Raw genomic sequence first — 15,795 nt, forward strand, 5'->3', positions numbered from 1 at the left:
TGACTCGCAGAGACCAGGAAAATGGAGACTTTGTCCACTCTTCTTAGTGTCTAAGACATAGGCACTATAAATTACTTGTATTTTGGTACAACCTAGAAGTCCTAGCCCATGTCAGCTTCAGACTGACTATGTATGCACACTTAGAACAACTACATACCACTGACTGCATCATAGCATGCAGATAGCCAAACAAATAGCTTTAAATGGTAGAAAAATGAATGAGGAAGTTGGTAGCCTAGTCCAGGCTGAAAAACTTGCTGTGGTGTATGAGTAAATTGACCCATGCAGATCAATAAATATATCCTATTTATAAACAATGTCTCCCTGCAGATTAAAATAAAAATAGCAAAACTTGGAGGAAATCAGTTGTATCGTCTTTAGTGTACAGATGGCATACTGAGGCAGATATTAAATGCTTTGCTCAAGGTACCATAGGAAGCCTGTGTCAGAGCCAGGACTGGACTTACCTGTGCCTACAGCCACAGGTTCCTCCTGTTCTGAGCACAGTATAGATTCATGATATATGCTGACATAACTACTCTGACCCAGTAAATGTCATTCGCAATTTTCACCTGTTAAAAGGACAGAATCTGACTGTGAGTGTTAAGGGTGCTGCTGGGCAATGAAAATTGAAAGCCCTACTTTCAATCTCACCCACTGATAACAGGCATTTTAGGAAGGGAGTCAGCAGCAAGTTTTGCACTTAATATCAACAGCAGTGAGTAGGGGTTTGGGAAGTGAATCTAATAGGTGCGTCTAGATTTGGCTAAGAATGAAAAGAACATTTTCTTTCCACTGGTTGCTGGCTAGTAAAAGCAAAGGGGTGGAATACATCCAACTTGCGAAACTTGAATACAGTTACTGCTATCTGCAAATGGGTGCCCCTCCCCGCTCATGTGAGCTACACAGGCAAAAGAGAATGACACATGTGCTGTTTCCTTTTCCAGTTGTAAAAGGGTCAGGAGCCAGGCAAGGAGAGCCTGAACAAGAGGAGCATTTTCCTGGGCTCTTCCAGCTGTTCTGTTCAATCCCGCCGTCGGTTCTGAGCAGGGAAGAGAGACTGTCAACACAAATAAGGCATTTTTCAAAGGCGTAAATTATGAGTTACCAAAACAATACGACATCTCAACCACGTGAGTACCCTTATCTCCCCCCCTCCTTACAATAAGAGTGGATTTATCAGTCTGTCACTTAAGGAAAAGATTGTTTAATGCATTACATATGCAAAAAAGAGAAAAAGAGAAAAGAGAAAAAGAATGCCTGAGACTAACCCTGAAGAAAAAAAGCTGTGATGAAACTGTTTTCTTTTTTATTCTTTGTGTTTGTGTGCGTGTGTGTGTGTGTGAAGAACTGAAATGGGCTCTGCAAACTCTGGCTCCTGAATAGGACCGAGCAAAGTTAGTAACATTTCCACCTAAACCCTGGCTTAGAAAAGTTTCATTTACGTTTTTCCCTCCCCCCGCCTTCAGGAATGAAAATATAGAGCATTTCGAAAGTGTACTGACGCTTTTCTAAGATACTAATGGTGCTGCCCAACTTGTGTTTAGAGTCTCAAGCTGTCTGTGTGTAATATGAGACGCAAGCCACAAACTGACAGTCTATATTTAAAGCCACAATGTGTTTCAGCTCCTGGAAATTTAGAAACATGGGCTTAAGGACTAGCGAATTAGTTTCTCAGCAAGAGAGGGTACAGAAGGGCAAGTCCTCTGCTGGTGTAACTCTTCATATTTCAGTAAATTTGAAAAGAGGGAATTTGGCCCAAACAGGCAAGTGCGCACAGAGGGTCAGCTGCATCATGGTAGTGTTCATTTTGGGACAGTATTAAAAAAGGGAGGAGAAGGGAGTGGATTCTGATTTGATAAGGTGAGAAAAGTCAATGAGAAAACTCTGAGGTTTCAGTGATGCAGTAGCTCCATATCTCTTCTATGGCTTTAGTAAGGTCTTTCCTGGTTTAATTCAAGACAGTAGCTTTGTATTATTTTTAATAACCAAACTGCCAATAGCAGAATTATTTATAATACGGTGGTATCAGTAATGAAGGCAGAAAGTACAGATGGCAGTGATGGGAGCTGCCTGTGATTCAGGATTTGATCCAGAGATTTCTGTAAGAATATTTGTTCTGTATGGGTGTTGACACTGACAATGTTTCCCAAGCTTTGAATGAGGCAGGCTGATCCAGCAGAAATGACACAGTGAGCATCATATTGAAATCCCGACGAGTAAATCCTATTTACCCTTTAGTCCTTTTTGCAAGTTCTATCCAACAATAAAGATTAGATGCTAGCTTTCTTTTTTTTTTTTTTTTTTCCCAGCAGTTTAGAATATTATAGTTTGGTTTTTGTTGTTTCTGTTACAGTTTGTTTTCTATCATTGATAGGAAAGAAACACACAGGCTAATTCAGGATTCTGAAAGTCTGGGTTTGGGAAAACTTGAGTAAATTACTATTATTGGTGCTCTCCAAGCCTGTGCAGCAGGGTGGTCATGACTCATTGAGGTGCATTTTGCTCATTGTGCAATATCAACAAGGCTCCAGGCTCAATCATGTATCTTTAGTAACAGGCTTGGCCAGGTGACAAGTCCAGGACCAGCTCTACAGTTCTGAATACATTGCAAATCACTTCTCTGGCAGACCCAGGCTGTCAGAGGACACTGGAGAAGGCCCTAGGCTGGATCTGGATGTAGAGTTAGTATGCCGTGGGGCCTTTTGTCTGTTCATAACAAAAAAAGTCTGATGCACCAGGTTCTCTTGTTTGTTCCAAAATCTGGGTAGGAATTCTCAGCTTGATACAATTTAAGGTCATATAAATGGCTTGCAATCTAGCTAGAAGAAGTATACTGACTGAAAAATAGTGACCATCTATGCTTTTATTGCTCTCATAATTTCCATTACTGATTCAAACAGAATGTTCCTGTATTTTTTCTCCGTCTTTGGTTTTGTTTTGTTTTGTTTTTTTTTAATTACATGGAACAAATTTACAGATTAAGAAAAACATTAAATTAGAGGGAAATCTGATAGTACTATATTCCTTTTATAATGCAAGTTTGATGCATTGCTTTTATGATGGCTAAGGTTTTGGGGTAGGTCTTGGGGAAAAGGGTCTTATTTCTTATTAAAATTCCATCAATTTCTGAAAGAAACAAGCTATTGTAAGATCAGTCTATTGACAGGCACTATGCAGCATGGACAGCATATATTTGCCAGAGAGGCAGAGTAATTGGGAATATGAATTTGCTTCATAACCATAGTGAGGATCCTTGAAATGGGTGTGAAAATGCATAAAGAAACAACAAAACCTTTGACTATACTGAACATACTAATCCTTTGCACAGTACCTGCGGGTGAGGCCACAAAGCAGCTGCCTACTGATGTAAACTGAACAGTGTTAAATTACCTAATTGCTGATGTTCTTCACTTATCTCCTTGTATTTGCTCACAGCCGATAAGGATTTTTTATTCATTCTATAAATACGGTATGATCCTGGCAATCCAGGTGGGAGCAAACTACTGTTTCAGATTTAAGATACTCAACTCTGTGAACCCTGCCTCTATACAGGGATGCCACACCATCTAACCTCAGGCACGTCCCATGCCCATCTCAGATATCCCGTCACTCTTAGTGGACTCTGTGTACTCAGCAGAGAGGCAAGGGAGCCAGTAATTCAGCCTGCTGCTGTTAGGCAGCGTATGTATATTTACTCCATCATTCATTGCTAAAGGACATTTGTGTGTGGCTGGAAAAAAATGGAATACCTAAGTAAAGAAGTCTGCTACCAAAGCCAAAAATGGAGCTGGGCTTGAATTTTATTGGCTCAGTTTGAATATAGTGTCATGCTGTGAATATATCTCCAGTTTCTTTTTTTTTTTTTCCCATCTTATTAATATTATGATATAAAAGGGATCTAGCCTGACTGCAGGAATGTGAACTTCCTAATTTTTCACTGCATCACTTCCATCTCTGCTCAGATGTACAGGCAGTAGCTGCCTGACTTATTACAAAATCTGAGGGATTCCACAGGTTTGGCAATCTCTGTTCAGACTGCAGCTTTCATCCTCTTCCTTTTAGACTGCAGTGACCCAGTTCCAAGGCAACAGGACAGCTCAAATGAGGTGAAGGACTCACGCAAATAAATGTCACCAGGTCAAAGGTTCGGTCTGGGTAGGCAGTGATCTATGCAAAGCTGTCTTTAGGGGTCAAAGGTGTCCATCCCCTTGAAGAAAGCGTTGTGCACCTTACAGGATTTAATCTGTACTCGGCATGCTGGGAATGTTTTATCTGGGCCTCATACTCCAAATGCCATCTGTCAAAGGAATTAGTGGTTAAGGACAGCAGTTTTTGGAGGCTTCTCTTCCTCATCACCTACCAGCAGATAAGGTCTTCCTTCTGAGTGGGTAGGGAAGCAGTGTGGTCTGTGCTGTGTAGAAGAATTGGCCCAAAAGGAGGCAAGGCTGGGCCTCAGTCCAGCTGCAGAGAAGGAGGAGTGTCAGGAACAGGGTGAAGCAGCGCAAGCCTTGTGAGCTGTGTGCTTTCCATCTCCATTGCCAGCTGTAGTTCAGCAGTAGCCCAGGCGCAGGCCCTGCCCTGCTCCCAGGGAGCAGACCCTGGTGCTGCCCCTGTCCCACAGGAGGTATCAATTCCATCGTGCCCAGCTTCTCCACCTGCTGCAATGACAGCAAGGGCTTCTAACAAAAAAAAGAGACAAGTACGTGTGGGCTGTCCCCTCCAAAGAGGCTGAGAGCCCAGCAAAGGTGGCTCCTGATAAAGACAAAGCAACAGCTATGAATGGCAAGTGGGGTTCTGAGAACAGCCTTGCTCCATCTTTAACTCATTATGAGATACACGTTGGGACTGCAAAATGGTCCTTTAAATGTTCCTGGAGTAATACCACTTACCTTTCACATGGGGCCTGCAAAAAGCCACAAATGATCCCCGTAGACTTTTAATCATGTTATTCACTGCCTTGGCAATAGCTTTGATTTCATTGTCCTTAATCAACAGAAGCGCTTGTCTGTGACAGTAACTAATAAACAAAAATGGAGGCTATTGATTATGAAAATTTTGGTCTTCACTGGTAAACCTGTGAGCATTTATAAGCAAGGAAACTTATAGATCATAATAACCTTTCATTTTTAGCACAGAAGTCTCAGAACGTGTCCCACAAGCATTTATGTAAATTGAATGCCTCTGCTTATATATTTGTCTCCCACCACTGTGCATATGAAATGGAAAATTTGGCTTTATACCCCAGGGCTCTCCCTCACACCCTCATTGCCTGAGATGTTGATGTGAAAGTCTGCAAACTGAAAGGCTCAGAATGTACCTGAAATTTCGGTAATTAACAGAAGAAATGTTGGCAAACTGCTAAGATGGAGGGAATGGGGGGGATGTCCACCCAAACAGGAGTCTGCTTTTTTAAAATACACAGTTCTCAGCATTTCTGGGCACTGCTTTTCACAAAAAAAAAAAAAAGCTGATTATTTACACAGTAGACATTAAAGATTCAGGTTATGACTGGTTATGTGCTTAAGCCTATTAGTATTACAGAATTGTGCGGTGTCTGCATCTCATTGCTGATACTGCTGCACCTTTCTTTCTAGGCTCTCATGGAATATACGCTGTATCCATCACTGTTCAAATAACTGAGTCCAATCAGCAAAGCCTTTTGTAAAACAGGCTTTCAGGACTGCATTCTCTAATGAAAGTCTGTTTGTGTGTCTGCTCTGTGGAGTGCCTGTCTCTATTGTTGGGGAGGGATTAGTATTCCTATAGCATAGAGAAATTCAAGCCAACAGAGGGATCTGATTGTGCTAGGTGCTGTACAGGCACCCTTTCTTCAAAAGGCTGTTAGACTACATAGAGAGGACAGATCACAGGTAGGAGAGAAATGACGGCTTTTCAGGGGCACTGCTAGAGATGCAGCTTTTGGCTATGGGAAGGCATTTATAGCAGCCAGGAGGTAGGAGTTAGTAATGATTCCAGTAGATCCACTGGGGCAACAGTTCTTTGCTTCCCACTCTCTAATTTTGTAATGCATGCTTAGGAAAAAAATGTAGCTCAGAAGTAATTTAGCAATCAGGCTATTTGTTTCCCACAGAAAGATCAGAAAACTTAAACATGGCGTTTGGACTAGCTTCACATCCAAGTTGTGATAGGAAAAGCATGAAAAATTGGGGGACATGCAGATGCTGCAGTGACAAGAATACATGAAGACCTTAGCTGGGCAAGTATTTGGACAACAGACAGACTACGTTTTACTTACTTCTGAAAGACTTAAGTTCCGAAGTCAAATGAATTTGACAGTGTTACCCCAGTAATGAGTTGATGGAAAATTCACCAGCTGCTAAGCCTTCTGAAAAACTGCTTGGCAAATGAAGAAAAGTGGCACTTGAAGAAATCAGGTTTGGTTTGCCAACAATTTATGAACATGAATGGAGAAAAAGACTGCCTTCTCTGGATAATTTATTTGTAACCATAACTCAACTGCATCAAGTAACAATACTGCAATGTTATAACAACAGACATGGAGCTCTTAATTTGTAGCTGAAATAAGATCCGAACTCCTCCGTTTCTCCAAGAGTCAGCATGATCTAATCTTTTCAATATTAGCATGGAAATCAAATGCCCTGTCTGTGCTATGCTGCTCCCTTATTGCAGATGTACCTTGCACGTGTAGTCTCACCAATGAGACATCTGGCTAAGTGATTTTCCTCTTAATTAATCTTCTCATCTGCAAAGGAGGCCAGTTTCTCATATCTTCTTCTCTTCTGACATATGTTTCACCACAGGGTTCTTCCTGATGAAGCAGAAAACTTCACTTAAAATCTCAACGGGTTAAACTTGTTCTACTGCATTGAAGTTTTAAAGTTGGGTTTTTTTTTTCTTCTCTCTCCCTCTCTTTTTCATCTTAGGAAAAAAAAAAATCAGTTATTTCGTGAGGGTCTACCTCTTTCTTCTTCAGATAAGCCCTGAAATGGAGTTAAGCTTTTTATCAGTAAGTTGCAGGGGGGCTTTTGAACACACCCTGAGACAGCTCCATGTTATTATCATGAGTGATGAATGCCTATTTTACTGGGAACTGCATGTTTAAAATGTCTAGTTTTATGAGGCAGTCCACATTATAATGAGCATGTGTGACAAGGTCACAGCAATGCAGAATCAGACATCACAAGTTTTTACATATGTGTAGGTGTTTAGATTTGCAAACAGAGACAACTTTAGTAACATCAAACCAAGAAAATGGATTTTAATTCTTTATATACCTACATACACACTCAAAGAGTGTATGTATATATAATAGAGTGTATATCTGTAAGCATACATATACACAGACATGCATATATACCCAAACCACCCTTTTCACTATTTATATGGCTTTTCACAACTGAGACTTCTGGGTATGGAGAGTTTTATTTCCCTGACTACATCTCTGTAGACAGACCAATACCCACAAGCTCACATTTCCCTTTATATATGATAGATACCTTCAAAAGTAGCAGAAAAAATGACTAGATTTTTGAAGGCTTAGCAAAGACAAACTCAGTAACAAGAAAGAAGGCGAGAAGATGATTTGGGCTATTTACAAGAAGTTAGGAAACATTACAAAATATCCTTTTTACATGATGTAGTAAAACATTAGCAAAACAGCCTTATGCAAACTGTCCCTTGCAAATGCCAGATTCAGGTGTGTCTCTCTGCTGAGTGTATATACAGTCAGGGCCTAGCAGCTATTAATGGTATAGATCACTCCATGTTTTGAATTTAAGTATCTACAGCATTTGCTGAAATCCATCTTGGAGACTATTACAGAACCCATGTCCACATAAACAAAGATCCAGAGAAAAGTAACGATAATGACTCAAGAAACAAGGAGGAAGTAGGTGTTCCATATGGATCAAACTACTTAAAAGGGGATAACCCAGATTAGGAAAGTCCAAGTCTGTGTTCTTCTTCAGGCAGTAAATTGTGCAAGTTAAAACCTCAAGCAGGCAGGAGATTTGGTCAGGTTTGTGCTCCTTTAGTAGGTCATCTGTACTAGGAGAATTTGTTAGTTGCATCTCCAGGACTGTTTTCTAGAAATACTGATCATTTTAGCATATTCATTCTGAAATAGAAATTATTCTTTAAAGAATAACTATCCTCCTTTGGAAACAGAATACTTATTCATTAATCAGTTCAATCATATCATGTAATTCTGTGTCCACCTCAATCAGCTATGGGAAAATGAATTTATACTGGAATAGCTTTCACAGAATTGTTACTCCCAGTTAACTTGATCCCTTTGTGTAGGCAAATTTGTTTGTACGCAAGAAAAATAAGCTTGTTTCCTTTGCAAAAATATTCTTACTATGGCAAAAGCAAATGCTTCTCATCTGCTAATAGGATGTTTCAAAAATTTCAGTCATTTAACAAGAGATGAAAAAAGCAGCTCTTGATTACCAACTTGAGCTAAACCAAATAATCTTTAGGTAAAACAAATAGCCCACAAATCACTTAATCTCAGGTGATTAAAGAGTTACATGTATGAATGAGTACAGGGAAAAAATATTTCTAGTGGATTGTGAAGAGTTATCATAAAAATGTGGTCATGCAAGAATTCAGGAAACGTGTATGTTTTCAAAAATTCTGAAGTATGTTTAAAATGACACTTTGTTTTTTACTATTTTATTCCTATTTTCTGGAATCTGTATCAGTATATTGTTGAATTCTGCTTTCAAGGTTTTCTTAGCATGTATTAGGGCTAGAAATTTACCATTTTATTATGAAATTACATTTTCAGTAGAGTCTGTTATTTCCTGAGGTTTTAATAGCCAGCACTCATGAGCTAACAGAGGTGGTTGTTCTAACTATTGATGGTTCATTCAAATGTCATGATCACAGTCCCTGTCCTATTCAATAGACAGAGCAGAAAATTAAATTCTTGATGTATCTTTGACACAAGGATGCTCTCAAAGAGCAGAATAGTCTCTATCATTACCTCTCTCTCACACCTGCCCTGTCGTCTAGTTCAGGTATCCTCTGTACCTCCTAATCCATCCTCTCTGTCCCTTTCTCAGCCCACAGGTAAATGCTCATATCTCAGCATAGGAGAGACACACAGGTCCCAGTTGTTAAATGTCTTTTCCTCCCTTCTTTTGAGGACCTTCTACAGTCCTGGCAGTGGGAAGGAAGAAAAGCACAGGCAAGGAAGACATAGATCTTCCCCTGTCATCCTCTCGGCTGAGGCCTTGTTTCCTCTGGGAGTTGCCCTCTCTTCCATCTTTCTCCCTCTTCTCCACTGGTTTCTCTTTGCTTTTTCATCTTCACAGCTTGCTATGAAACAACACCTCCCCCCTCCAGATCTTTCCTGGCATCACATAGGAGTTCTTATTTACAGCACACTTTTTACATCCTGGATCACACAATTAGGAGAGTTTATTATTGTCTGTCTCTCTTGAATTTTCATAATTACGTCAATGGACTTTGATTTTTGGACTCTGTTACATAGAAATCCAATTTTCCCCTCACTGAACTCGTTGGGATTTTTTATTTTAAATAAGACTATACTACCAGTTACTAATGGTAATTAAGCCCTTGGTGGAAACAGGGGGATATACACAGGATTAGACTGCATCTCTACAGAAAACCCTGCATAAGCTGTTGAGCAGAGCAGATGGAGAAACAAAACTGCCATTGAGAGACATGCTTCCATTCCAACTTCCCTTCTGCTTTAGGAAAAGGGGAAGTCATGGTTTTCTCACTCTTTCAAAACCACTCAGTGTGCTCTGCACACCCTGTTGCTTTTATCCTATCCCTGCCTCCATTCATGAAGAAGAGTGGAGTCAATGGCTTCTGCTAACATTAGCATGGCCAAGAAGAATAATACCAGGTCAGGAAGGAGAAGGGTGCTTTGTCAGTCCTTGTGCAGGCTGTGCCACCTAATGGAAAGGGACCAATTCTTTTGAAACCTTTTTGATTGCCTTTGGCATTTTCCCATCGCCCACTGAGAGGTGTCCTCTCTTCCATATCTAGAGCTCAAGCAATGGTTAGTGTCAGGACCCTTGATTATTATTTAAAAAATGAAAAACCACTTTCTATCTCATCTTTTGTAGAGCTGGACGGATCTGGTCCCTCCAAACACCTCTCCCATACCACTTACTTCCCCAGCTACCTCACCATATCTCCCCATATCTCCTTCTCAAGTTAACCATCCCACACCCTGATCCAAGAACCCAGTTCTCATTTCTACTTACTTGCTGTACAGGGAACAATTTGAGATTACTTCAAGTTCAAGATATTACCACAAAGGCAGTGATGCATGGTGACTTTGTGTGTTGGGAAATGGAAAAGATGGTGGTGTACAGCCCCAGAAAGAAACTGTTTACTCACAGCCTGGGTTAGCCAAGTCCTTCCTCTGTTTCCAGCTCTCCAATCAATGACTCCTTCCTACTTATGATTAATAGCAAGCTCTTACCATCTTTCCTCTCACATCCTTCCCATTCCTTCTTAACGAAATACAGTCTTCTCCATTGCATAAATGTATCCTTTTTGCTTTGTTTAGTCTGTAAATTGCTCAGGACAGAAATTATGTCTTCTTCCATCTCTTTTCCAAACAAAAGTCACCAATTATTTGCTACTTCAGTGTTTATGATAAGGGCCACTAACCACATCCGTCTTACCAAGTTACGTCTTCAAGTTGATCATTCTGGGCAGAGATTTAGGCCTCCTGAAGCATAAAGATAAAATGCAAAAAAGAACCTTAGGTGTGACATCAACTGGCAAGGCATATCAAGTTGGAAGGATTTTAGAGTTTTCTCCTTGAAAATATTTTTCCCCTAAACATATTTATTTGTACTCTCTGAGATAGTCTCTAAACTGTGGAGATCAAAGCAAGCTGGAAATCTAACAGAGTTTTTAAGTGTATTAAAGGTAGTGTGATTCAAAGCCACATGCTTGAACATTTAAGCACCATGGAAGAAATGAAGTAGCAGGTGGTAATACATGTAAATATGATTGTTCTAATCTTCATACTTTTCAACTTGTCAAAGCCTAACTCTGTGACACAGTGTTTGACAAAGAGCAAAAATAAAGGATGCTGCATGCGCACACAGACACACAGGAGAGCATAAAACCCAAGGACAGCAGCCAGCTTTGGGTTTTCTCTTTCAGCTACATTTCTGATCTTGTAAGTCATTTACAGCAATAAGGACATGGATTTACCAGACTTATGTGGAACCTGACAAATTTGAGCATGGAGTGAGTGCTTCTTGGGAGTTTTGAATACAGAAATGTAGTTCTCTGCTGCACATTTTTTTGCCAAGGTAAAGAGTATAAAATGTCATCCACTACAGACTAGTGGCATTTTGTAAATGTCTGCATATTGTGAATAGATATAACCAGTTTTTTATGTTCCTCACTTAGCAACTGAAGAATTGTGGAAATATGTTCAGGTGGTTTCAGAGAGTCAAAGTGAGACAAAATGACATGATTTTTCTTTTTATTACTCCCAAAGAAATGAGAACATAATAACAAGAGGTGTCCACCAGAGATAATCCCTTTCCTACCGTAAGTTTTGGTGTATGTTTTGTGATTAGCTCTAGCTGCAAACAGAAAGCTTCATCACCTGAGGTCCTGACATATAAACAAACAGTTGACCATTTGTGTCTCCTCCATGTTTCTGGAGAGCTTCTCAGGAAATGCCCTGCTCACTGCACGTTATCATCATATTGCTAAACTCAGTGGTGCTGAGATACTTGTACCCTGGAATTTGAGATTGTTCATACTGAGTTTCATTGGACTTTGGATCAGAATTTGCTGATTTCAGTTCTTCACTTTTAAATATTATGCTACTTCAAATATCTTGATTTAGCTCACAGCAGCCTCATCTACTATTAACAGAGATTTTAATGAAGGCAAAGGGATTTCTCAGTGTTAACTAGAACTCTTGTAGGAAACACTATTGAAAGCAGGAGGTAGTGGAGAGCAAATAAAGATAAACTGATCCTGTATGCTCCCAAAGAAGAATACTTCCTGCTGAGTCAAGGTTCTTAAACATTAAGAAAAGATGCCTATGTCTCCTGAGCTCATTCTCCCTGTGGATTAATGATCCATAAGGGACTCCTTGTACCAAGGAGGAGTAAATCACCCCTCCCACTTTTGGCAGGCAGGAATGCGACTGGGGAGATAAATGCTTTTGCATTTCTCTGAACTTTGTTGTTACTTCTCAGTAAAAGATTTCCCCTTCTGGAATGCATTAAAATCTGTGAATCTCAGACAAAGACTCTTCTTTCTCCTCCCATGTTCTGTGTGAGATGCTTAATCTCTGCATCCTGGGGACATAACCATTTGTGAGCTGGAAATAGAGCATGAACCAAGCCCTTCTCCTCTTGGGGTGCCTTGTCTGATTTCCTTTGCCTGCAATGAATGAAACCTTTCATTTCAACAGCATCTGACTTGTGTCAGAAGGTTCATAACTGACTGGAGCAACAATGGGGTGGAAAAGAGCGATGAAACTGTGGAAAATGTGTCACTGCTAAATAAGTAAGGATCAGCTTTAAACACAGGGGGAAAAAGCAAGAGGAGGTATGACTGCATGACACTGTTTTTAAAGGTAAAATGCAGCCTGGACTTTTTCCCGCTACTCCTCTCCATGACTTGTATTTCCTTTAAGGAAAAGGTCATGCCTTCTCTCCCTAGCTGCTACAAGCCCTTCCCAGGCAGGAAGCATATCCTGTGTCCTGTTTTCTCCAGAGGCCGGTAGTGGAGCAGGTGAGAGCATGACTTCCACGCCGCTGCTTCTACTGTGCTGTTTTTAAGTAATAAATTGCTAGAAAAATCTCCCTCCCTTTCAAATGTGGCTCAGCCCAGCCCCAGGACCTTGCAGAAACTGTCAGCTGCTGGAGGCGGCCAGGGGGGGAAATAAAAGCTACTCCCTTTGAAGGTCTGGGTGCTTGTTTTTATCAGAGATGAAACTGCATCAGTCATTTGGGGGAGAGCACATGTCCTGTAATTAAAGATTGTGTCTGTGATTCATTCCAGAGGAGAAGGGTATATTTTCCTCATTGAATGAAGAACTTGTAGCTGAAGGAATTCAACCTTGGGAGCTCAGCATTACTGAAGGCACAGCTCGTGTCAGGGAGCAAGGCACTCCCTTGTTCCTCCACTGAATGAGGAAAATGGGCTTGGAAGCTGGAACATCTAGCACATGCTGTTTTCCACCTAAATGATTTCCTTCACAGTTCACACCAGAGAGAGGCTTTCAAATTCTAAGGGATCAACCCCACCAGTCATGCCCTGCTGACTGCAGCACACAACAAGGTCCAGGACTTGTGGGTGGCTGAGTGAAGTCTGCCAGGGAGATACTGATAAATGTGGGTGTCCAGCTTCACAACTGATTTTGTTTGCCACTGTTTGGTACATTAAGTTAACAGCTTGCTGTCTGTGGGCATGAGCATCTATATCCCTAAGAGGCTACTTCTCCCCCACACTGAACATAATCCTGGGTGAGGGAAGATGTAGCAAGAAATGCAAAATCAGTCCTTTGACAGGCACAAAGCCGTGGCACACCAGCTGTGGCCAAGGGCAATATATTCTCTCCAGACTACCAGGGCACCCATATCTATTCCTTCCCATTCCCCATCCCTGCTGGGATATTTCCAATCCAATTTCTAGCTAATGGGATTTGGTAGCGATTTTTCTTATCCCCTGTTTCACTGCCATTGCACAATGAAGCAATGTTGTGGTGTTACCAGAGCTGCCTGTATGTTTCCCTTGGCCCTCACCAGCTGAATGTTAGGTTACACCATTATTAAGAAAAAAAGATTATCTTTCCCAGGGCCACTGACACTTCTTCCCATCTGCTACAGTATCCATGACAAATGATTGCCAGTGTTGGTTTGATCCTGATGGTGCTGGGTGTGCAGGACTTAAATGCTTTTCCAGCTCTGCTCATGAAAGTACTGTAGTGAGCATGGAGCTGATGGTCCGTCTGCCCTGTTAGAGCCAGTAGCAGATGCCTAATGGAGAGTTAAAGCACAAGGCAATGATCTAGGGATCTGAGGCATGGGAAATTCTTGAGCCAGAGTTAGTATTTCAGTGTTTAAAGGGTTGCCTTGGGGTATAAAAGCTTTTTCATTTTCCAGAGTTTCTCATATGAAAAACTTTAACCTCCTGCTCACATCCAGACTCAGCGCTTCGCAGGACTGAGCCTTACCTCCCCCTTCTCCCTCTTCTTGAATGAGCTCTTTTAACTTGTAGCTGAAGGAATTCAACCTTGGGAGCTCAGCGTTACTGAAGGCACAGCTCATGTCAGGGAGCAAGGCGCTTCCCTGCCTTGTTCCTCAGGGAGCCACAGAGCCTCCAGGAGCCACGCAGAAATGCGTGTGGCCATGGCTATCGGTTTGTCCCCTCTAACAGCCAGCCGTGCAGCAGGAGCTGGTAGATAAAGGCCGTTGCCTGAAGCTATCCATGCAACTCCACACAGCACGTGGTTGCGGATATCACCTCGCCCCTGTCTGGGATAGCAAGCAGGGTAGGGAAAGTCTCTGCCACTCTTTTTTCCCTCGTCATTCAGTGGAGTTCCTGTCAGACAGAAGTGTTCAGTGGGAGGCATTAAGGAAGCCAGACTGCTGTGTATGTCCCTTCTTTGTAAAGCATGTGCATATCCTAGGGAACATTTCTTGCTGACTGTCTCCTAAAGCGACTCCCAAGAAAAAAAAAAAAAAAAAAAGGCTAGAAAGACAAGCCTTAGAGCTTCTGCCTGTGTGTTTAACTCCACTTGGGGCGTCAGGGACATGGGGAAAGGCTACCATGTCTCATGAAAGTAGCTTAGGGGGTTTAGAAACACAGACATTCAGGTCTTGTGGAAGAAGGAATTAAAATTGACAGACAGGCTCTGTAAAACTGTGGGCTGTTTTAACCACTTCTTTCAGTTTTCTATTCCATCCATGTAGACAGAACCAAAAAATGCAAAAGGGATGTGGACTTTACTCCTCTCTGACTCGTAACAGATACATACTTGTGTCCAAACCTTGCCCTGACATGAAGTACAGCACAGCTCCCCCTGAAATAAACTGCAGCTCACACATATCTCGGGGTGGAACTTGGCTCTTAAACAAAGTTTAATGGGAGTCTGCTCTGGCTGAACTCTACTTATGACTTCATATTTTCCAGGGCTGTACTAGTGCTGTAGGTTTTTTCATTTTTCCTTTTTTTTTTTCCCTTTTTTTTTTTTTTTTTTCATTCTCTTTATACTAATAGGTGTTTCAGTGGGATAACTTGACCTTATGATAATGTTTCAAAGCAGACTTCTCTGGAGGCAATGGTAAATAGTTTGGGTTTGTTATGAAAGGGCTTTGAGAAATTTGCAGGTCCTCTTCTGGCTACTTGAGAAGTCAGGTTTTTGCAATCTTAGACAGTATCAACTGGTGAATTAAACTGGGAAGTTGGAAAACAGAGAGGATGGACACCAGAGGCTACATATGATGATCTTGATGATGAATCCTTGGTTCTATCATGTTTCTAATATTCATAAAATAGATTTTTTTAAAAGCTTTCACCATTGGCCCAACTGAGCAGTTGGAATGCGTGGGAGATCTGTCACCAACTTCAAAGGGAGCAGAAGCAGTTTAACAGAATGAGCTTTTGCAAATCCCACCTTGTATGTATACCATTTGGTATTTCACTTTGTGTGTTGGAATAGTGCCCTGCTTTGATACAAGTCTAAATGGGACAACAGTGACTTCTGCTGCTCAGCTGCAGTGCGTGACTGTTGCTGATTCAGCTGTGAAAGAGCAGCATCCCTCCAGGCAGGGGGGGAGG

At 41.3% G+C, this 15,795-nt stretch overlaps 1 protein-coding gene across 1 annotated transcript in view; it reads left to right on the top strand.

The window, feature by feature from the left end:
- Window positions 1-969: 969 nt before the first annotated feature.
- The window catches only part of GYPC (glycophorin C (Gerbich blood group)), a 37,171-nt gene continuing 22,345 nt past the window's right edge, over window positions 970-15,795 (top strand). The window contains exon 1 of the mRNA XM_074911240.1: window positions 970-1,133. Within this exon, the coding sequence (XP_074767341.1) occupies window positions 1,100-1,133 (34 nt within the window). The 5' untranslated portion in view covers window positions 970-1,099. The remainder of the gene's footprint in view (window positions 1,134-15,795) is intronic.

The sequence above is a fragment of the Athene noctua genome, chromosome 7 (assembly GCF_965140245.1).
Source record: "Athene noctua chromosome 7, bAthNoc1.hap1.1, whole genome shotgun sequence".
In the NCBI taxonomy this organism is placed as follows: domain Eukaryota; kingdom Metazoa; phylum Chordata; class Aves; order Strigiformes; family Strigidae; genus Athene; species Athene noctua.